The sequence below is a fragment of the Scophthalmus maximus genome, chromosome 16 (genome assembly GCF_022379125.1).
Source record: "Scophthalmus maximus strain ysfricsl-2021 chromosome 16, ASM2237912v1, whole genome shotgun sequence".
Lineage (NCBI taxonomy): Eukaryota > Metazoa > Chordata > Actinopteri > Pleuronectiformes > Scophthalmidae > Scophthalmus > Scophthalmus maximus.
The window spans coordinates 13399456-13421971 of record NC_061530.1 but is presented as its reverse complement, the minus strand read 5'-3'; the positions used below and the strand labels follow the sequence as shown (position 1 = coordinate 13421971).

General features: G+C 41.7%; 2 protein-coding genes across 5 annotated transcripts in view; one reads left to right on the top strand and one right to left on the bottom strand.

Annotated features, from left to right (window-relative positions):
• The window catches only part of LOC118287037 (dynamin binding protein), a 40557-nt gene extending 39029 nt beyond the window's left edge, over window positions 1-1528 (top strand). For all 3 annotated transcript variants that reach the window (XM_047327603.1, XM_035611756.2, XM_047327604.1), the window contains one exon: window positions 463-1528. In XM_047327603.1, the coding sequence (XP_047183559.1) occupies window positions 463-648 (186 nt within the window). In that variant the 3' untranslated portion in view covers window positions 649-1528. The remainder of the gene's footprint in view (window positions 1-462) is intronic.
• Window positions 1529-3453: 1925 nt separating this feature from the next.
• LOC118287168 (nebulin-related anchoring protein) lies at window positions 3454-22514 on the bottom strand. 2 transcript variants are annotated; one of them, XM_047327482.1, is made up of 44 exons: window positions 21545-22514; window positions 21280-21374; window positions 20329-20423; window positions 20052-20139; window positions 18629-18733; window positions 18336-18443; window positions 18072-18179; window positions 17876-17980; window positions 17686-17793; window positions 17475-17582; window positions 17118-17225; window positions 16631-16747; window positions 15646-15750; window positions 15416-15520; window positions 14959-15063; window positions 14714-14812; window positions 14462-14566; window positions 14223-14330; window positions 13971-14078; window positions 13668-13865; window positions 13469-13573; window positions 13277-13375; window positions 13072-13176; window positions 11889-11996; window positions 11526-11683; window positions 11004-11157; window positions 10811-10915; window positions 9683-9781; window positions 9392-9496; window positions 9174-9281; window positions 8945-9058; window positions 8645-8842; window positions 8195-8299; window positions 7872-7970; window positions 7586-7690; window positions 7368-7475; window positions 6804-7115; window positions 6608-6712; window positions 6318-6416; window positions 6103-6207; window positions 5871-5978; window positions 4948-5259; window positions 4701-4856; window positions 3454-4570 (listed from the first exon to the last, which is right to left on the bottom strand). In XM_047327482.1, exons 1-44 carry the CDS (start codon window positions 21552-21554, stop codon window positions 4274-4276), a joined length of 5457 nt encoding a protein of 1818 aa, XP_047183438.1. In that variant the 5' UTR covers window positions 21555-22514; the 3' UTR covers window positions 3454-4273. The 2 variants fall into 2 exon arrangements, with proteins under 2 accessions (XP_047183438.1, XP_035467963.1); XM_035612070.2 differs by lacking the exon at window positions 18629-18733.
• Window positions 22515-22516: the final 2 nt, after the last annotated feature.

Sequence of the window (22516 nt, the reverse complement as noted above, 5' to 3'; positions counted from 1 at the left end):
TGAGGTTTTGTTTGACTCCACAGATGTATCATGTGTGTTTATGATAAGACAGTAACCTTACAAAGAATTACAATTATTTTGATGGTTTGTTTTTGAAACCAATATATTCTTCATTTTGATAGTTCATAGAAAAGTCGTCGCTTGATGTTCACTTTAGTCTGCAACGTCAACGAACACTGACCCAAGCCTGATTGGAGTTAAACGCAGCATTAAAATTAGTATTTTAAAATCCTAGAGAATGCGTGGAAAGTTACTTCCAGGAGAATAGTGACAGTAGGCATGCGCAACCTGTGAACCAATGAACATCATCATCCTTATCGTGTTGTCGCCCTCAGACATAACCTCTGTGATTGTTGTTGCATTTGTTGCTTGTTCTTCTGCCACAAAGCAGAAAACAATAATCAATATGACTTTAATACACAAACTAATTATGACATTTTGTCTTGGGTCCCCCCCCCCCAGATTTACTACGCCCTCTACTCATTCAGTGCCCGTTGTGCCAACGAACTGACCATCTCGGCCAATCAGCGGCTGCGGATACTGGAGTTCAAGGACATGAATGGCAACGGCGAATGGTGGCTGGGAGAGGCAGGGGGCCGACGAGGCTACGTGCCTTCCAACTACATCCGCAAATCGGAATACACATGAACGCGTTTTCGACGATGCCGGTGACAGCACTTCGACCGTAAAGGGGGCTTCACTCCGCGAGCAGACGGAACAAGGAAGACAAACAAGCATGTTTGCGCAGTGACTTTTTTTTTTTGTCATGGAGTTTGATAGTGAGAAGGACTGACTTGCTGCTGACTCTGCTTCTGAAAGTTAGCATTATATGCCTATATTTATAGACTTTTTTAAAAATGTTTTTTAAAATTTACTGGAAACTGCCCCCCCCCCGGTTTTCCAGTGAAAACCCTGTGAATTGCCATATACTCTGGAGCTGAAGACAATGAATTGTACATTTGACAGCGAGCGGTCGTTAAGGTTTGCATATTTGGGAGATTGCAATGGAAATGTGAAGGTTTTGGGTTCAGACATCAATCATGAAGTGACATGCACACAGACTGACCTAAACACTGTGTTAGTGACTTTTTTCTTTTCCTTCATGTGGTTAATTACATCACTAGAATGACGCAAGAATATCTATAACTATTTCAACAAAGCGGAGGCACTTAAATCATGATGATATCCACCGGTTGCCAGTTTGAAGTGTCTGTGGAGCCACCAACAAGACATTTGGAGTGTTTGTATGAAATTACTTTTGACTAATTTCAATTAAGACCAAGGACAAAGTTGAATGGCGTATGAAATACTGTTTACAAGATCTCACAATACGTTTTTTCCCACCGGGCTGCCACTGTGTCAAAAAAGGCGATGACCCATTTGACCTGTTAAAGGAGGTTAGAGAACAGGGAGAAAGAGAGTCCTCACCCATGTACATTATATATAGTGCTGTACAGTGAAACTATGATATTGCACCCACTGTAAAGTTAGACTGTTTGAATAAAAAAAGCAGCTCATCTGAAAAATAGTGAGTGTTTTTGTTTTCCATGTTTTTTTCTTCTTCTTCTAGTGCTATAGATGGCATATTTTTCAGTTTGCTTATTTGGGTTATTAAATGTAGTTTGCCATCAATATGTTTCAAAGCTTCACACCATTTCATGACTGGACATCTCAAATTGATTTGAAAATTCAACAATAGTGTTATAAAGAAAAATCGGAGCACACAACCTGAAGGGTGGCCATGTATCCTTTAAAGAGCCCCAGACTTATTTGCTGCACCCGTGCTTTTTTGTGTGAACCACTGCGCTTGTCCCTATGGATTTACCGGGAGGTTCTGTGAAAGACTCAAGCCCATTCCTCTTTCTGAAAGCTTCTGTTTTAATTCTAAAGATTACAGAAGTATCACCATTTTGAGAGCACAATTGTCACATTTGTCTATATTTTCTTCCAGCTTTTTCCAATTATACAATACTGCACTCATGTGTTTACTTTTGAGTAATGTTGAGCACACTTTCCATGGCTCCCAGTGACCTACAGGGTCCTACAGGGGTGTCGTCAGCACGACAGAAGACGGGGCTTGTGTTTGGACTGGCATTTCAATTTCATCAATCAATCAATCATTCATCTGATCAGATTTTCTTTTCATTTATTTACCATAAATTTACCCACATCATCTTCCATACAATTGGAACTAGATGGTTTCTATTAATTTAATGCTTAATGTGACTTTTAAAAAAAATTGTATTTACTTTATTTAAGCATATTCTTACACGTAAACAACACATTTGGTAATCCTGTGGGTTTTTTTTGTTAATCCTACATTTGAGGAACCCAGACTGAGATACCAAGCCTTAGTGTTTTTTCAAAAAGGAGGACTGATTGCAATGGGGTCCCTGCAAAGTCAAGAAATGACCCAAAGGTGATCTCATTGGTTTGTCACACTCATAAATTCAAGTGTCATTTTTAAAAACCTAGAAAAAACATTAAACAGAGGTAATATGTACGACTTGGCAGCAGCGTCATGATTTTGTCACAATCTGTAGGATTTTTCTAAGCTAGTGTATGTTACAGTGCATGTACTGTACAGTACATGTATTCAATCTCACCCAGAATGTCACAGTAAGATTTTTTTCATAATAATATCACTTTAGGGATTGGGGCTATTTTGCATTGAGACCTGTTTATGGAATAGACATTTTAAATTAGTTTGTCAATCAAAATGATTAATGTCTCTTACTGACTGTCTCTTGTGCCAAATTTCCCCCGCGTAGCTCTGCTGAAGTCACGGACAGCCCCTACTGTGTGAAGGAAACGCGGCAGGAATTATATTATATTATATATTAATTGAAAAAAATCCTCTTACGTCCCAAGAACAGATCATTTTGTGCCACAACACTTTATTAAAGGTCCAGTGTGTACGATTTAGGGGGAGGGGGATCTTTTGTCAGAGATAGAATATACTATTCTCGTAATTATGTTTTCATTAATGTTAAATCAACTGAAACTAAGAATATGTTTTTGTTCCCTCAGAGTCAGCCTTGTCGCACGGGACAAACTATAAACACTGACCCCTATAATGTGCCCTTCACAATATTATTATGTCAAAAAATTGATATTAACATTTCTCAGCCAATTCATTTCTCATCCCATTTTGCCTTGATGTCCACATTTCAGGTGACTACAGCAGCCAGCTGTTGAGTGCCCGTGTATTAATGCTATCCGAGAAGCGATGCAAAGCCCCTGACATCTACGGAGACACTCTGGACAGCGGCGTACTCTGTGCAGGGATTTTGCAGGGGGGCATGGACTCCTGTGAGGTGCGTTGATGTTCATAATTGTGCTTCATCTTCACGAGAATTACTCACAAATGTGTTTATACATGTATCTAAAAAAATAGATACATGTTTTTAGATTAGATTTTTTGGACCAGGAAGAAAACAGACTCACAGCCTATTTTGCCTTGAAAAAAGAGAAAAGTTTATTGTATCGGCGATAAAACCAAGCAATTTACTCCGAGTCCAGCTTTGAGTTAAAAGAGGCGCTGTGACAAAACTCACAAAGCTGAACCTGCCAGACAAAATGGAGATCATCATCATTTCAGTCTCCTTCTCACTGAGCCTAGCTCATCGTACACTAGATTATCAGACCTTGTGAGAAAACTGCGTGTCTCGCATGGCTGCAGCAAGGTTGTGTCGGTGCCTTGCCTTGTCGTTCTCCTCTAAAGATTAAAAAAAAAAAGCAAATGATGAAAAAAAATCTTCTGAAACTTTGGGAATTTAGCAAACTCTGGTCCAGCTCTCTTATCTTCTGAACTCACCCAATGTACAAAAGCATCTGCAAACTTTCCATCCAACATTTCATACAGTGTCACTTTTTGTCAGAATTCAGTTTTTTTTGTACTTTCTTGAACTGAAAATTGTTCTCTGGAAGCTTCTCTTCACGTGGGTCTCATAACCCATCCTTTATGAAAATAAAGATATTTTTTTTCCTGAATTCCCTTTTTCTCCACAGCACACTTTGTCCATCCTTTAAACAACATGACATGTCCTGTCTCCATTCAACATGCTTAATCCCCCTCTTAATCATTTCAACTATATTATACAGATAATTGTTCACCTACACAGTAACTCTGTTTGACATCGGTGTGGCATCTCATGTAACTAGACTACAACTAGTCATTTCACCAAAACAGATGCCAAAAACACCACTTGGAAAGTAAACCACTCAGTAAAAGTTTGCCATCTCTTAACAATCTCTAAACAAACTCCCTGATCTATGCGTCTTCCAACGCGGCCGCTTTGCTTGACAATGACGTCCTGACCGCGCCCTGGAGGGCGGCAGATGAGGAAGACGAGGTGGTGCTGGACTTCTTCTCCATGGATTTGAATGAGGCTGTGGTGGTGGTGGTGGTGGACTTTTTCTGGACCGTCTGGATGGTCTTCTTCCTCTTGACGTTAAGGACCTCCATGGCGTCCATGTTGACACCTTGATGACTCTCCTCACTCGTCTCCACCTGCTCTGACGTCTGCTGCTGCAGCTGCTCTGCCTCCATCTGCTGCTGGTGATGAAGCTGAAAGAGGGATCGTTTTTTTTGTTTTTTTTTAAACCTGCACACTGTGTTGTAAATTGACTATTTATCCCATTTACAAAAAGCCTGATCTAAAGCATATTACTAAAATCCATCTTCCATGTTCCCTTACCATCATCATGTGCTGGTACTTTGCGATAGCCTCGTCAGCGCTAACCCCCTCGGCCAGTCCGAGCTCTGCGGCTCGGCGGGCAAGCTCGGCCTTATGGGAGCCGGGAGGGGTCCAGCCCGCTCCTCTGATCCAGTTCAGGTCTGATTTGTAGTTCACCTACAATAAAAAGGAGCAGCCACATTTTCAAATTAAAATCCTTCACCCTGCTCGGGAGACCTGGGGCAAATATAAAAATACTCTGACTTACATCACTCTGCAACTTGTAGGCCTGCTTGGCGTGCTTGACGTTGAGCTGTTGGGAGTCACAGGTGTAGTCGTGGAGCTTGCTGCGGTAGGTCAGGTCACTGGCCTGGGCCTGACTCTTCTTGGCCTGCAGAAACTCGGGCTGGTTGGCATGCATCTTGTAGTGGCCACGGTCCTCCTTGGACTGACGCTTGTACTCCAGGTTGCTCTGGAGCTTGCTGGCTGCCAGAGAGTGCACCATCTTGGGGTCGTCCTCCACACAGCGCAGCCCCACCTGCTGGCCCTTCTCTCTCAGATGGGACTCTTTGTAACGGAACTGTTGGTGGGAGAAAGACAGCTTTGAGAATTATTTTTGGAAAAAAGTGCCTGTAACCATTTTTGTATGACTTTCTTAGGATAAATTAAGCATTTGGTATTCAATATTAAGAGCTCCAATAAAAAATAAAAGGTGCATATATAAATCATATTTTATTTATTTTTATTATTTATTGTTTTTCATCACCCTACTTTTTTATTTATTACTTTTACTTACTACTTTACTTTATTTCATCTTAATCATTTACACGTCTCTTAGCGCTTTTTAATCTTTATTTCATCTTAATCCTCTTCACATTTTATTATTTATCTTTTCTTATCTTTATCTTATAATTGTAACTTTCTTTATTTAATTGCCTTTGGTGTTTCCTCATTTTAATTTTATGAGATTTACCATGGTGTTCCCTCGTTTCCTCAGTTCCTGATAATATTGATTTTTGGTGTAGGAGGGATTGAGGGCTTCTTTTTTTTGCTTTTATTCTGTAAAGCACTTAATGTTGCATTGCTTGTTTGAAAAGTGCTATACAAATAAAGTCTGATTGATATTGATGAATCTTAATTTGTTGTTAAAAAAACTGAGGGGACTCAAATCTTGTGACAAGCTGAACTCACGTCACTGGCGATTTCTCTGGAGGCCTTGGCAGTTTGGAAGGGAATAGCGTCCAGCCTCAGGTCGTGACCTGATGTCTTCACCTGCTCCCCAGACGCCTTGTAAACTTTCTTCATAGGAAAAGAATGTGGCAAATCAAAAAACATCCCAAAGAGATATTGGCATCTTTTTGTGTGGATTTTGAATAATCTGCTTGTGTTTAGGAGTGTGAGAAGCTGCTGAGGAGGGCCTTACATCACTAATCTGCTGGGCATTGATCTTGGCTCTCACAAAGTCTGGATTGTCTGAGTGTAAGGTGTACTTATGCATGTCATCATCCTTTCCAGACTTGTACAGCCTCTGCAGTGGACAGAATACATGGAGAGGATATTGACAAAACCACATTTGTTGGATTAGGTTGTTTTTTTTACAGTTAGGGTTTGGGTTGCATTCTAATCTTGTTATCCTACCTCACTGCACTGTTGATAGCTCGTCTTGGCATGGAGGATATCCGGAGAGTCGGTCACTGAGGTGAACTTCAGACTGTCAGGCAGCTGACGATACTTCTTCTGCACAAAGGGAAAACCACATGAACTTTAAAAGCAGGAAATACAGATGACTGAGACTGGTGTTGAAATGGGAAATTTAAAGTGAAATCACAACGACAACGACAACGTCAACGACAACGACAGATCTTCTGCTACAATCCTAGTCATCTAATGAAGACATGCATTTTAATACCATTTCCAAATAAACTCACATCACTTATGAGATCTCCAGCCTTCTTGGCCGACTCCAGCTGAGGTGCACCCACTCCGTCCCAGGCCACTCCTTTCATGAAATTGAGGTCTGACTTGTAGAGTTTCTAGGCATGAATCAATAAAAGCTTGTCAGTAGAGTTTTGCCTAATTAATATTATCTCTCATCTTTTTTTCCTCTAGGTCTCATCCTCTCACCTCGCTCTGCAGGTCGTAAGCCTTTTTGGCCCATTTGACCTTCATGTCATCGGGAAGCACAGTGTACTCGTGCAGCCGGGTCCTGTAGTCCTGGTCGCTGGCCAGGGCCTGGGCATTCTTGGCCGTAACTAGATGAATCATGTCCGGGCTGAGGTGGTACCGACCGCTGGTGGTCAGTGCGTCCCTGCGGTACTCCTGGTCACTGGCCAGCCGGCCCGCCTGCCGGCAGTGCAGGAGCAGTGGGTCATCCAAGGCGCTTTGGATGCCAATGTGTTTTCCTTTGTCCATCACGTGGTTGTGTTTGTACATGTACTGCAGAGAGGCAGATGTTGTAGCTGCACTTAAGACTTTCAGACCAATATAAAAACATACAAGAGGAACGCACAAAAAGCAACGTAGTACAATAGCACATTTTTTTAAACTCAGTGTTAATTAAAGTCAGTTTAAAAGGCGGTAGTTTGTTGTGGTGTTGTTTTTTTTGTCTGTCTTCAGGTGGATATTTTCGATGGATATTAATCTATATCCTTTTCAGCGATTTCAGTTTTTTGTCTGGTAAAATCTTACATCACTGGCAATGCCTGTGGAGCTCTTGGCAGCCTGGAAGGGGATGTCCTGCATGGTGAGTTTGTAGCCCTGTGCCCTCAGGGTGTGCCAGGACTCTCTGTACTTGATCTGCGGCATAGAGACAAGGAGGAAATGATCATTAGCCTTAAAGAAGAAATGACAGGTGTAGTACTGTAGTATATTGTATGTGGTGCTCAGGTCACAGGAAGTGATAGTACCTCACTGAAATTGGCTGCATTGATCTTCGCTTGTGTGATCTCTGGTCTCTCAGATGTCATTGTGTAGTTGTGTTGGTCATTCACCCCTTTCTCCTTGTACAAACGCTGGGAGAGAGAGGTAAATCGTCAACATTATCATCATCATCATTCACATCATCATCATCCCCCACCCCTGACATTGTGAAATATGTGCAACCTAACCAAGCAAATCAAAAAAACAACAAAATAGGAAATGTGGAGGAAGCTTAAAATAAAAGAACTAAAAACGATTGGCTCATTGTCTCACTTCATTGGTGATCCGTCCGCTGAGTTTGGCGTGGACCATATCTGGAGAGTCGGCGATGGAGGTGTGCTTGAAGCTATACGGTTGCTGGCGATACTTTGTCTGTTGCAGAAGGAAACAACCAAATGAATCCCTGTTGTGTTTTTTGTAGATCAAAGTGTGAATCAAATCACTGCCTCGTATTCTGACTGAGCAAAAATCAAAATCCAGAAAAATGACAGTGAGCACCAACTCATGATTACTGTATATACTGCAGATTGGACTTTTGAAGATTTGGACCAGTTGTACTAGTAACAGTGACAAACAAAGCAAAGAGGACGTCTCACATCACTGATGAGGTCTGTGGCCTTCTTGGAGCCTTCGATCTGCAGAGCCCCTGTGGCGATCCAGGCCGCACCGCGTAGGTAGTTCAGGTCGGAGCGATACACTTTCTGTGACAGACGCATCAATCAAAAATACATATTTTTAATCAATACAAAAACAATTGCAACTTCAACAATCCAAGTGTGGTGCGCTCTTGTAAAAGGCACGTGTGTAAATAATAAAACCATCAAAACACTTATTTCAGCTAATGATTCTCAAGTTGTCCTTCAGACTTTATAAAACTAAGGTGGCATTTTTTGCAAGTGCAGGCTGAATCCCTTTCATATTATTATAAACTAACAATTGGCACCTTGAATAGTTTTTCCTCGATATTTTAGCTGATGTAAGAACTGTTTTCTTTCAGAGAAGTTAGAACGGAAGCTGTGTCTGCAGGAGTGCACTGTCCCTCTCACCTCGCTCTGCAGAGCATACGCCCTCTTGGCCGCCTGCACCTTCATGTCATCAGGCAGTGACGTGTACTGATGCAGCGTGAGTCTGTAGTCCTGATCACTGACCAGCGACTGGGCCTTCTTGGCATGGGCGACCTCCATCATGTCCAAGGGCAGGTGAAACTTTGAGAGCGCCTTCGCCGAATCCTGCTTGTACGTGATCTGGAAAGAGACAAACGGATAAAGGGAAATTGTAGTTGTCAGGTATTTTCTGATTCTTCTGTTTTTGTCAGCTACTGTAAGTTGGAGTGAAAATGCACTCACGTCGCTGTGCAGCTTGCTGGCGTGGACCGAGTGAGAAATGTTCAAATCATCCTGCAGCCCCTTCAGCCCAATCATCTTCCCTTTAGTCTTCTCAAACTCCTCTTTGTACTTTTGCTGTAATGGCACAACAACGACACAAGCTTAGCAAAGTGGGACTTTTCCTGGAAGTTTGACACCGCTACATTTCAAGTTACTTTTTAATGCATGGTGGAAATCATATTTATCTTACATCGCTGAGGATCTCGGCAGATGCTTTGGCAGACTGGAAAGGAATGGCGTCCAGGCGCAGCTTGTAACCACCATCACGAATCTTAGTCCACGACTCTTTGTAACGGCTCTGAAAATACAAAGAGCAGATGTATAAACTCAGCTCCACGTGATAAACCTATTTGTGTGTTTGATTGATTTTTATGTGTTAAGTTATTGAAAATGTGTTTGTTTTTTTACCTCACTGATATTCAAGGCATTGAGCTTGGCCTGCACATGCTCGGGCAGCTCTCCACTGAGTGTGTAGTTGTGCTTCAGGTTTTCACCCTTCTCCCTGTACAACCGCTGTGAAAGGAGAAGGCAAGTGCTGTGATCCAGGCTGCAAGAAACCATAAGCTTCCTCTGTCTATTTCTACACTTAAAATGTGTAGTGTTTATGATGGTCAGGCCATCAGCGGCGAATGCTACGAGTTCAACCACAAAAAACATCAAGATACACAATCGAATTAATGACACGGCAGCTAAACTTACGTCAACGGCTAGTTTGTTGCTGAGTTTGGCTTGGACCATCTCCGGAGTGTTTTCAACACTGGTGAACTTCAGAGCACTCACACCCTGACGGTACTTTTTCTGCGAGATATAAAAATGAAATGCAAAAAAACCCCCCAGTGATGAGTGATCAATAATGAGCAGAAGTCATGAAAAAAATTAGTGGTACATGCATTTGATGAGCAGCAGAGGGCACAACAATATCACAAATGCCCAAAAAGAATCCCCACTATGTGTCCGAAAAAAGATATTTATTTCTAAATATAGATACATACATACATAGACATGGAGATACATAGATATAGAGATATATAGATAGATTGAAGGACGAATTCAAGGCTCTGCTCTATTCATGTCATTTAATGGAGTGATGTCTGTAACCCTGACAGGAATGACCCTTAAAATAAGTGGCTGCTTATGAAGCGGTTATGAATAGAGTCTGGTGTTGCCAGTCTTCACTAGATAGGTCACATGAATATCTTTATGTACCATTTGTGAGCGGTTACACAACAGCGTTTATTTTTAAAAAAAGGGTCGATGTAGAAGAAGGGTGTTTCATTTTAAAACTAAATTATGGCCATATCAAATGGTATTGCGATAAAGCAGGAAAAGGTCAGAGTGCATGACAGGACAACATTTTTGCTATCCAGGCTTAATTATTATTAGACAGACCCTTCACATATCAAGAACAATCCGGAATCATCAGGTATCTCTGATGTCAAAGATAGGATGTGATTTCTTTCTTGGGTTTTCAGAGTTTCTGTAATAAAGTCCCTGGTTCCCTGTGGGGACATTGTGCACTAAGAATATCCAGTCCAACAAGCTTTCAGGAAACTGGACACTCAGCTTCAATGGGGATGCCTCCCAGCTTTCCCTATGACCGTCTGGATGTTACAAATAACATAAACGTCAAAGCACCTGGCATGATAACCGACTCAAATTACATTTGGCTCTCCATATGATTACAATAAATTAAGGACGTGATAATGAAGGTCAAGGGGCAGACACACTTGTCTGTTGCTGTGGGTGAGCATTTTAATAATAATTACATCCCTAAACTTGCAGCTGATTTAAGCAAAGCATGCCGGGTCACAGCAGGTCGGAGGTTACCTCGCTGACGAGATCTCCGGCTTTCTTCGCCTGCTGGACGTCCAGAGACTGCGAGGCCTCCCAGCCGACGCCCTTCATCCAGTTCAGATCAGACCTGTACTGTTTCTACAGATGCACATTTGCAAGAGAATTTCAACAAATCACCTTCTCATAAAACGCCTACTATTTTTAAATGTCAAACAATGAGACTTACGTCGCTCTGTAGTCCATAGGCCTTCTTAGCCCAGGCAACATTCATGTCAGTGGGCAGCGTGGTGTACTCGTGGAGGAAAGTCCTGTAGTTGGTCTCGGTTGCCAGGTCTTGAGCCTTCTTGGCGTGGCTGATGTTCAGCATGTCCAGAGAAACTCTGAGGATGAAATTCATTTCATCAAGCGATGAGTTTTGTCCAAAAACGACACAAGATTTATGAGTTGCTCTGTTGTCATTTTCACGCACTAAGGCACTTCATCTTGCTATTAACGCAGATATAACCTGTAGAATGTAACTGCCTGTGATTTAAGAATATGCCTACTGTATGGTTTTCAGTCAGTAGTTGCCCCTTAAACTGATGTTGAACGCGGAAGTAAATCCCTGCACTTATTTTCACTTGTCGTGTATCTTTGCTTTTTATCTTTAAGCACATTGAGTCCATGCTTTTCATATGAAATGTGCTAAATAAACTTAAACCTGAAAGGAACCTGGGTGTGAGAGATGCAGGTTAGAGGCCAGACTCACCTGTACTTGGTCTTTGAGTCCTCGTAGTTCTTCTTGTAGTGGCGGTCACTCTGTAGTTTGGTGGCCATGGCCGAGTGGGCCATCTGAGAGTCGTCGCTCGACGACTTAATACCAATGACCTTGCCTTTGTTTTTCTCATATTTCTCCTTGTATTTGACCTGCAAACAGACAAACAGATTTATGGTCCGACCAAAAAAAGCCTGTCTACGAATTTGCCTGAGTTTATCACATAATAAAAATATTTTTTCCTCTCCTTTAGTTATGTACTCAACTGCAAATATTCAAGTTCAAAATTTAACATTAAAGAATCCTTTTCTCCTCAGGCCAATCTTGAAGACACAGACTGATTTTAAAGGAACTCACATCACTGGCCAGGTCCCTCTTTGCTCTGGCGGTGAGAATGGAGAGAGAGTCCAAACGCAGCTCAAAGCCTTTTTCTCTCTGCTTCTCCCAGTTGCTCTTGTACACTTTCTAGAAAAAAAAAACATTACAATCAGAGTCAGCTAACATGTACTGTAAGCAAACAGAAAGGTCAGAAAAAAGAGCTTTTTACCACTAATTGTCCAGCATATATATATATATACATATATATATATATATATATATATATATATATATATATATATATATATATATATATATATGTGGTTCTTATTACAAGCTTTAACATCCTGGTCTGGACTAAATGATAAGATAAAATAAAGGAAGGAAGGGTACTTTGAATCAAGATATTTCTCCACTTGGAAAGACACACCTCATGACAGTGCAAAGTGCTTTCCACAAAGAATGTGAAGTTGCACAGTAAATTGCCACATGAATGGTAAATTGAAAATGAATGGCCTTTTTTATGTAAAACACTACGTGGATCTAATGCCACTTAAATCCCTTAACAGTTAAAGTGGATTTGGTTGATTTTCAGCACTGATCTAATTGTCCTAAATTCTAATTGATGGACTAAGTTCTTGGTTAAGCAACTTTACTTTTGTGCCTGGTGGGAACACAAAAAGAACTCCTCCTCCGCCCTCTGAGAATAGCAGCGTGTTGAACCAGCCAACAAAATCTGAACTGTACGATATTTTTATCGTATGAGCACGTACGTCACCGCGGGAACCTCTTCCTCAGCATTAAGTGAAGGGGCACGCCTCCAAGAAACAAGGCTGCTACTGTATTGTTTGATTTTTTATGTTACCAGCAGAGGATGTAAATCAAAAGGAGCATCATAATAGTTAAAGTGCATTGATCAAAATTCCGTCACAGCCGAGATGCTCTGTTGTCATCATCAGTAAAGAAAACTAAATTAGAGTCTGGAGTTTAACAAATTGGCAACTAACATTTTTAATTATTGTGAATGAAGCAGAACCAAACTTTGATGTCCACTAATTGCATAACAGAACAAGGTATACTGTTTGTTAGTGCTGTTTGGGATGGAGGAAAAATGCAATGTGTCTCAGAAGCTCATGTTGTTGTAATTATAATGCTATGATACATTGTGGAGCTGCTTGTGATATATGACATGCACTGCAGTGACAACCACCACTGAACCCACCCCGCTGAGAAGATCAGCATTCGCCTTCGCTTGTCTGAAAAGCGGCTCGTCCTTTGACATGGTGTACTGATGCATCATCTGCTCTGTGTTTGCTTTGTACACCAGCTGAGAAATTAGAAGCAGATAGACATTTGTTGTGAGCGTGCAACGCAAATTGAATGCGCATGATTTGGATGTACAGATATTTTTAAAGTGAAGACCTTACGTTGCTCTGCAGCTCCTGGCTCTTCTTGGCATGTTTGACGGAGAGATCGTCCGCCACGTGGGTGAACCTGATGCTGTCCGCTTTCTGACGATATTTGGTCTGGAAGAGGAGAGGCAGTCGATGAACAACCTAATACTTTTTTAAGTTCAATAACTGCTAACATATTTACATAGAAATAATAATTGTACTAACATCGCTAAGCATGTCTCCAGCTTTCTTAGCCTGGGCTATGTTCATGCATCCTTCAGTCTCCCAGCCTACTCCTTTCATCCAGTTCAGGTCTGAACGATACTGGTTCTGTGGAGCAAAGGGCAAAAAAGTGTCATCGACCTGGTAAAATCCACTTGCACAGATAACAGACTATGGTTCATCCTCTCCTCCTCTCTCTTACCTCGCTCTGTTGGGAATAAGCCTTTTTGGCCTGCAGGACCTTGATGTCATCCGGCATTACGGTGTAGTCGTGAAGCTTTGTGCGATACTCCAGGTCGCTGGCAAGGGCCTGGGCCTTCTTGGCGTGGCTCAGGTTGATCATGTCCATAGGAAGCGTGTAATTGGCCTGGCCCTCCTTGGAGCCCTTCCTGTACTCGATCTGAAGCGGCCACGGTAAAGAAAAGTTGTGTGTGCATGTCGATTGAGTCAGACAAATGCTGTGCCACCATTTCAATGCCCGTAATTGCTGAGGAAAATAACTTACATCGTTGTTCATCTTGGCCACTTGAAGAGAGTGCAGAGTCCTGGAGTCACTCATGTTGACCCCCACTGCCGTTTCCTTGTTCTTCTTGTAGGTCTCTTTGTATTTAATCTGAAACACAAGCCCGCCTGACTTCATTTAATTTGCCTGCTATTACACCTAATTAAACCCATTTAGGCTCAGCCTTCAGCTCCGTCCCCCTCAGATTATACCTCCTCGCAGAGTAGAGGAGTGTGTGTGTGTGTTTTTGCTTACATCACTGGCGAGGTCTCTGGAAGCTTTGGCTGCTCTAACACTCAGGTCGTCAATGCCGATGTCACAGGCCTTGGACTTGGTCTTTTCCCACTCCTCTTTATATTTAATCTAGAGTGACAAACATCAATCATCACATCATAACGTGACCCATGAGAAGTAATTTGCTGTGACCATGTGCATCAGTTGTGATGTGTGTGAACGCAGGCGTGTGTGTGGAAGGTGTCTGTGTGTTAACTCACATCACTGCACAGAGCGGCGTTGGCTTTGGCCTTTTTGATTTGGGGCAGATCCTCGGACAGTGTGTACTGGTGCTTTGTCTTTTCATAGCCTGCTTTGTAATTCAGCTGAAGGACGAAGGATGAATTACAAATTCAAATACCACATTCAGCTCAGTGCTGGTAAGTACAGTGTGCAGCTGAATAACACTGTTAATCAAACTTCTCTATCTCAGTCATCGGTACCACATGTCGTCATTGTTGCTGTTTACTCACATTGCTGACGAGCTGAGCATTTTTCCTTGCGAGAACAATCTCGGGCGTGTCGGTCACTGATCTGTACTTGACCTGGTCAATATGTTGCCTGTAGTTCTTCTGCATTTACGAAGGAAACATTTTGAACAAACAAACAAAAAATCTGTAACAAAAGATACGTTTGTCTCTATTCTCTCTATATTTGCCTTGATTTTCTATTATTAAAAATGACAGCAAAGATTTGGATTCAATTTGAGCAAACTCACATCTTTCAGTGGGTCGAGCTTCCTTTGGCTTTGGTAACCTGGTGTGAGGGTGGCTGGGTAGTTGTATTCACACTGCTCCTGTTCACAGCCTTGTTTGTAAGAAATCTAAAAGAAGATTATGTCATTTAAATCACAGTAATAAATTTTATTTCGCCCCCCCGAAAAAAATTTAAGTCAACAATTTATGGAAATAATAAATACAATTTTGCTCATGATATTTTCAAATTCAATGTTTATTAATTTGGTTCTATTATCAATTTGTCATTGTATTTAGCACAAAAAAGCCCACTTTGCCCTAATATTCATAATTTCCATATTTTTTGTCAATGAAAGAGAATACCAGATGAAGTGGAAGAGCTATTCAGAAGGCCAAAATATCAACCTTATCAAACCTCATTATAATGAATTACATTTTTTAAAATATATATATTCTGGCAAGTTTTGATGAAAAACTTACATCACTCGCCAGCTTCCTGGCTTTCATAGCATGCATGGTCTTCTTATCAATTCCCGAATCTTCGTAATGGCTCATGTCGCTGACGTATTTCTCTTTGTACTTGTTCTTTCAAAAGAAGAGATATTGAAAGATTAAAAAAGAAAAAAACTGTCTGCAGAACTCTACAGGAGAGGCTCCTGTCAAAAGCTTATGTTGATTGACATGGTGTTTTCTTTGCTGCTTAAACTTACATCGCTGGTGAACTTTGCAACTTTAGCAGCATTATGAAACTGTGGCGTCTCGCAGAAATTGATGCTGTGACCTTTGGTGTTCTCCAAGTCCTTCTTATACTCCACCTTTTTGAAAATAGGTCAAATTAAAAGCAGTTGCCTTGTAACATTTGTCAGTGCAGGCCCTTGTTTTGTTTTGAACAGTCAGAGCTGATCCTCTGTGGCACTGAGGTGCCAATCATTCTATTTCATGCTCTGTGCTAAATATACAGTACACAAGCGCCTGTAACGAATCAGTCACCATCACTGACTCCATCATAACTCAAGTGTCCCTGAGACGAAGCCCAATTCTTAACCGTGCTTTCCTGAGCTTAAAATGACATCATTTAAATTGTCTTAAATTGCCTTTTCCCATAAAATACCCCACAAGGGGAATTTTTTCACATTTAAACATTCAAGTAAAATAAGAACATTGTTAACAGAAAATCAAAAACTGCAGTATTTGAATAATTAGATTTTTTAGTGGAAGGTAAGCTCCAGAATGCATGCTTGTTGCTCCAGGGTCAAGCTCTGTGAGCCAATGTTGGGTAACATTATTTTCACTGGACGTCCCGCAACCTTGGAGGTAAGCTGTAACCCCACCGGACAGGCATGTCAGAGATGCCGCAAATGTAGGTTGGGTGGCTTCATGTCTGCTGGACACTGACAAAATATGTCCAGTATTTCCAGCATTCAGACACACACACACACACACACACACACACACACACACACACACACACACACACACACACACACACACACACACACACACACACACACACACACACACACACACACACACACACGGTGGAGCAGGATTTGTTTCTGAAAATGCTTTGTAAAGAACTTAACAATATTTATAAAACCGGCCTCTTGGACAAGCCAGAGAAAAGCTAGGAATGAGTCATGTGTCAAAAGTAAAAAGATGCTCCTTCGAGATCCTGACGGCAAGCGACAAACTCACCTCGCTGACCATCTTGTTGATCTTCCGGGCATTCTTCAGAGCCAGATTGTCCTCGGACGTCAGGCTGTGGAAGTGCGAGGTTCCCTTCATCTTGTGTAAGTCCTTTCTGTATTTTAGCTGTGAAGGGATGAAAGATGATTTAGTGCATATACAGTGCGAGGACAACATATTGTGTTACTGTGGGATCAGGAGATTAGCAGTACACACAAATATATATACATACACACACAAACACAGTCTAATTTGGTCATCGCGGAGAGTTTAAAGAGTGACAACATACTGAGGCCTTGTCATTGTTGTCCCTAATATATTCTGCCCAGTGATGACAAGGCCAGGAGCTGGAGCTGAAACTCTTACGATCTATGCACAACACCTCTTCACGTGGACACACACCAACCTTTGAACTTGTGCATGTTAGACTCAACAACTTGTCACTTCTTGTGAAGGATGTGCAGTGTGTTTGTGCGTCTGCGAAGTTGACACTCACATTACTTGCATTTTCCTGTGCCTTCTTTGCCAGATAATAACCAGGGGTGATCATCGCGGGGAAGCTTCCTTTGCCTCGCTGCTGCTCATACTCTTCAGTGTATGCAATCTGCAAATAGAGCAGCACGTAAATCAATTCACACGTAATTCACAATAAATAGTAAATATTACAAGTTGTTCGTGTAGCACTGTAAACTATTTTTCTTAGTGGACCCAGACTAAATCTTATGGACTGAGGTGAAAAAATTCTGTAATTCATTATTGAATAAAGGCAAAAACTTCAAGATGATGCGTCCTTTTTCCTGGTTTCGCAAGAGGTTTATATAAATTCTTTAATAAAACAGAGTTATTTCCTTACCTGGCTGAAGTTCTCTGCATTTTCCCTGGCGTGAACCGCCTCAGCCACTGCGGCCTCAGTGCTGGCTTTACCCTTCATCTCCTGTTCATACATCTGACGATACTTGATCTGGTAAGATATAAAAAAAAACATCATCCACTGTAAACCACTGATCACAGCTATGTAAAAGCATTTGTATGCATATATGTGCATTTTTAATTTGGTTCCTTACGTCACTGGCCTGCTCAGTGGCCTTTTTCGACATCTTGTATCCAGGCGTAAGATGCGCAGGGAAACTGCCTTTACCTCTTTGCTGCTCATACTCTTCTGTATAGGCATACTGTGGGAAGACACAGTGATTCAGGCACACAGGATCGACTGACCGAATTAAAATAATATACAGGATTAAAATAAAGGCTTACGTCACTAATGATTTGCCCCTGTTTCTTGGCCATGAGCACCTCTGGAGGGTCAACAAACGCTGTGTACTTTGAAACTCTCTCCTCGTGTCCTTTTTTATATTCCAGCTGCAGAGAAAAACGAAAAACAAGAACTTGATGCAGCTCATCAAACTCATCACAAAGTCGCACCAACCACTGACAGAGAAATGCCACTTACGTTACTGGCCAAGGTGCTGGCCTTCTTAGCAGCCTGGTAACCTGGTGTGATCATGGCAGGGAAGCTGCCTTTTCCTTTTGACTGCTCATACTCCTCTGTGTACTTCACCTGTCACCGAACAAAATAAGTCAGTCTTTCATAAAAAACATTGCAATTGTGGTGGTTGTTGTATCGTGACAAATTTAGACCGGGACGTGAATAAAAGAAAACCAGATCTGTCTCTTTAATCGTCGAAAGGGCTGAATATTAAAAAAGTGTACTCACATCACTGATGGCCTGCTGTCCCTGAGACATCGTCACAACCTCCTGGCTGCTCACCGAGCCTGAAAACCATGTCTGCTGCTGGGAGAACTCAGACTGAGACTTAAAGGCCTGTTTGGATATTGAAAACAAACCTTGTCATCATCACATATTCACAGCGCAGGTCATCCTGCACCTTCTCATGCCATAAGGACCACCCAAATCTGTCTACTCCCTCTGAGTAAAGTTCAAGATTTGGGCAGGAACTCTCTTGAATGAGGAGTAAATTGAGGCCAGTTGCTCTACCGGGAGCTCACCTGGCTGGCCATCTGATTGGCTAGGAGAGCCTTCTCCAGCTCCATGGACCTCATGTCATAGTGGAAGGAGGACATAAAGCGCTCACCATCTTCGCGATACTTCAGCTACAAGTGCACATAGACGAAAAGCATTAAGCCAAGGCCAAGCACACACACGCACACACACGCACACAAGACATGTGTTTGCAGCATCCATAAAAAAAAAACATACTGTATATATATATATATATATATAAAAAACAGTCCTGACCTATATCTACTCCAGAGCCACAGCACCAACCATCATGCTTTAAGAGATAATCTTAGTGTGGTGTTATTAACAACTAAGATGTTCTAACGAAGATGAAGCTGGACCTGGAAAGATCCAGCATGAAGCGCTGAGTGATGAAACACTGAGCTGTATGCTACTGAAGGGTTCAAAACTAATATTAGAATGGCTGGATTGCAGGGGATGCAATATAGCTGATGAGTGACCTCTCTGGTGCATCATTGCTAGAGGGCTGACCGCAAAAAGAAATGTGTGACAATCTTCTATCTAAATGTACAGTATGTTAAAATGTTCCACCTGAAAAACAAAAGCACGGGCTGTTAACAAGGTTTAGGTAACTCAACATGGTCTGAAGTCAGCCCTCAGATCAAATATCAACAAGTTCCTATATCCCTCCAGTGGCATACGGCAGTGGCTGATGAGCTGGCAAGCCCACTGCTAATATAAGCATAGGGAGCGTTGCATGACCTCGTAGACGCAGACAGACTGGGACAGACAAGAGCAGGTGGCAGGGCAGAGGAGAGGAAGGGATGTTTTTTTCCTGACATACAATTTTAGCCCGCTGAAGCCTGGAGTGGGCTCAGCAGAGTGGTTGTCTCGCCTCTGTCACAAGCACAGAAATAACCTGAGCCGCACTCTCCATTCCACACGGCTGCCGTCACCACGGACTCAGAGCAGCAATTCACCTCTCTCTCTTCCCCCTCTTGTAAAGAGGGAACGAGACAGAAACGGTTACACGTGCTATCGGATCGGATCTTGAGCTTTCTGCAATATGTATATTTTTAGGTTGATATGTGATATATTGAAAAGAAGAATTACCCATTTCCAACCCCGTTTTGGGATTTTAGTACCCATGCAAAGGTTTTACAGTTCCAATAATATAAGTATTATCAACAAAATGGAAATCTATTTATATTCAGCTGTAATACATGTATCAATACCTTTTTTTCAAAACAACAATGATCTAAACCGACACACTGACGGCTATGAACAGGAATCTCCCCAGTAAACCCAGTGATGACCAACGCATGATGAATGGTCATTTCTCTCATGCCACAGACGGTGACTTATGTCGGCCTTGACTCAGATCAAGGCCAAAATATTTCACCTTACGTTGCTGTGGCTGCTGTGTTTTTGCGAGTGACATCATCTCACCTCGCTGCTCGCCTTGCTCTGCTTCTTTGCGTTGATGTTGATGGGGGTCTCGTACACACTTGTGAACGTGTTGTTCCTTGGATTGTGTCTGGGGGGGTGGAGAGATTTAGAAATGGTCTTCAGTTTGATCGCCAATTTCAAGTTTGTGGAAATAAGAGTCAATAGAAAAAAGGGGAATCTATTTTCATACCAAAAATGGCCCCTACATATTGATTTTTTTAATCAATTTTTGGGACTATGCTCAAACAATATAGGTCATAACATCAGGTGTACTTACACAGAGCAGTATGGCCTCTTCTTGTGGCTGACAAAGTTATTGGCGGTGAGAACCATCTTACAGACGTCGCAGTGAAAACATGCTTTGTGCCAGTTCTGACAAGAGAAAATCACATAATTTTAACATCCAAGTTTCTAATCTCAGACTAAGGCAACATCACTTCAATCAGTCAATTCATAATTTATAATGCGAGGAAGACGCAAGCAACTTTGGACAGATAACATCAGATTAATGAGATAGCTTTGATTGAACGAGGCCAAAAATAACAGCAGCGATCACAGCGCGTTCCTCCAAAGGGACTTGCTGACTTGTTCTCAAGTGTGGCTTTTATGTGACTGTAAAACTCTATACCTCTTCTTTTCTGTCCAACAAGTTTATTTTTTAAAAGACATAATCATAAACATCTCAACCAGTCAGTGTTACAATACTGGGATGTTTTATGCTGCAGTAGATGCAATGTAGAGAATGATAAAACATGTCAAATCTTTCTGTAGGACCACATTGGTATGAGTTTTGGATCAAACACATGCTCAGATCCATAGGAAATGAATTGTTCATACATGTTTTTTGTTTTACATTGGCAGATTTTGTATTTCATAACATTCACTTGTTTTCACATGAAGCAATTAATCACATTGGTCACAAAAAACAGTTAAATAGCTGAAATGTTAAATACAGGTAGGTTTAGGTACATCTTTGGCCATTAAGCCAGATTACTTTTATAATACATCTCCAAAAACCATCCAACTACCTTGTTTTACTCTTTAAGAAATATGTTTTATCAGAGGTTAAGTAAATATTTTAAAAACAAAAACTAGTGCCTTCAATCTCGCAAGTTTGTACCATGAATTCACGTGAGTGCTGACTTTACTTTTTCTTTAAATTTAGTTGTAGTGGCATTTCAGAAAAAACATTTCAAGAAATACGTTCTCACAATCTCTTTGGTGTTACCTGGTCGATGCAGTTGATCTTCTCAGCTGGGTACACCACAAACCCACACCTCGCACAGGACTGCATGGTGAATGCTTGTCCTTTCCCCAAAAAACCTTCAGGAAATAAGTGTCACAAGAAGGGAAATGGTATAAAATTTTGTCCAAAAACTCAGGTCAAGCAGGCAAACAGGAGTTGGCGGTGATTCCCAGACAGTTGTGATCGTGCGTCTCTGTTGGTGGCAAACGTAGCTCTGTGACTGTGAAACTCTGACACTGTCTCTTACTTGACACCATGTCCCATGATGGACCAACCCCCTTCCATGCCCCATGGTAGAAGACTGGTTGAGCCCAGCTGTCTGTCTGCAGGGAGAGCGAGAGAGAGACAGAGAGTTCAGATGTCACTCTATATGTGTAATGAGCCTGAGTTGGACAGCGAGTTCAACTTTGGGCATCTTGCCATGACACGAGGAAATAAGACTGGAATACATAGTATAGTTTTTTTTATAGAGGTGATGTCACCAATGGATTTTAAAAAAACAACAAGATGGCAATGGTCAAAATGCTACCATTCACAAACCAAAGGATGACGTCATGGTCAGTTTCCACTTGGTTAGTCCACTGCTATGACAATTTTGTGAGAACCCCCTCAAATCCTATGATTGGCTATGCACAGGACCCCCAACGAGGCCCCACGCCACTCACCTTTGAAAAAATCGTAAAAATTTTAGAGGTTTGGCTGAAGACTATAGAACGTTAAATTTATATGTGGATGTGTCTCGGATGGTGGTGGGGGTCTGCACTTACACTCCTCTACTTTACTTTCATTAATGTGTATGCACTTTGTTTGTCATTTTTGATAAGAAAATAATCATTTCAAGATTTGAATGATGTGGTTTGGTATCACGTGTTTCTGTTGCCTGGGGCCCCTGAAGTCCCTTGAGACGCGCCTGTATAACTGGGGTGGACAAAATAATAGAAATACCGTGTCAGTCAATGACATAGAAAAGAACAGAAGATATTTGAGTATGCAATAGTTTGCTTCATCATAGTGTATAGTTTTAAGATCACATACAGTAGGGTCCAGAGAGTTTTGTACAAAGCCATAGACGTCTTTCTTCCACATCATGAATCTCACAGCTGTTCTATTTCTTACCTGACGAGTGTCGTCACCATAGACTGTATGGTCGCCACCGGTCTTCGCGTGCGGCTGGCAGACCTGGCACTGACGCAGCGCTCTGACGTCATGACGCAGCCCC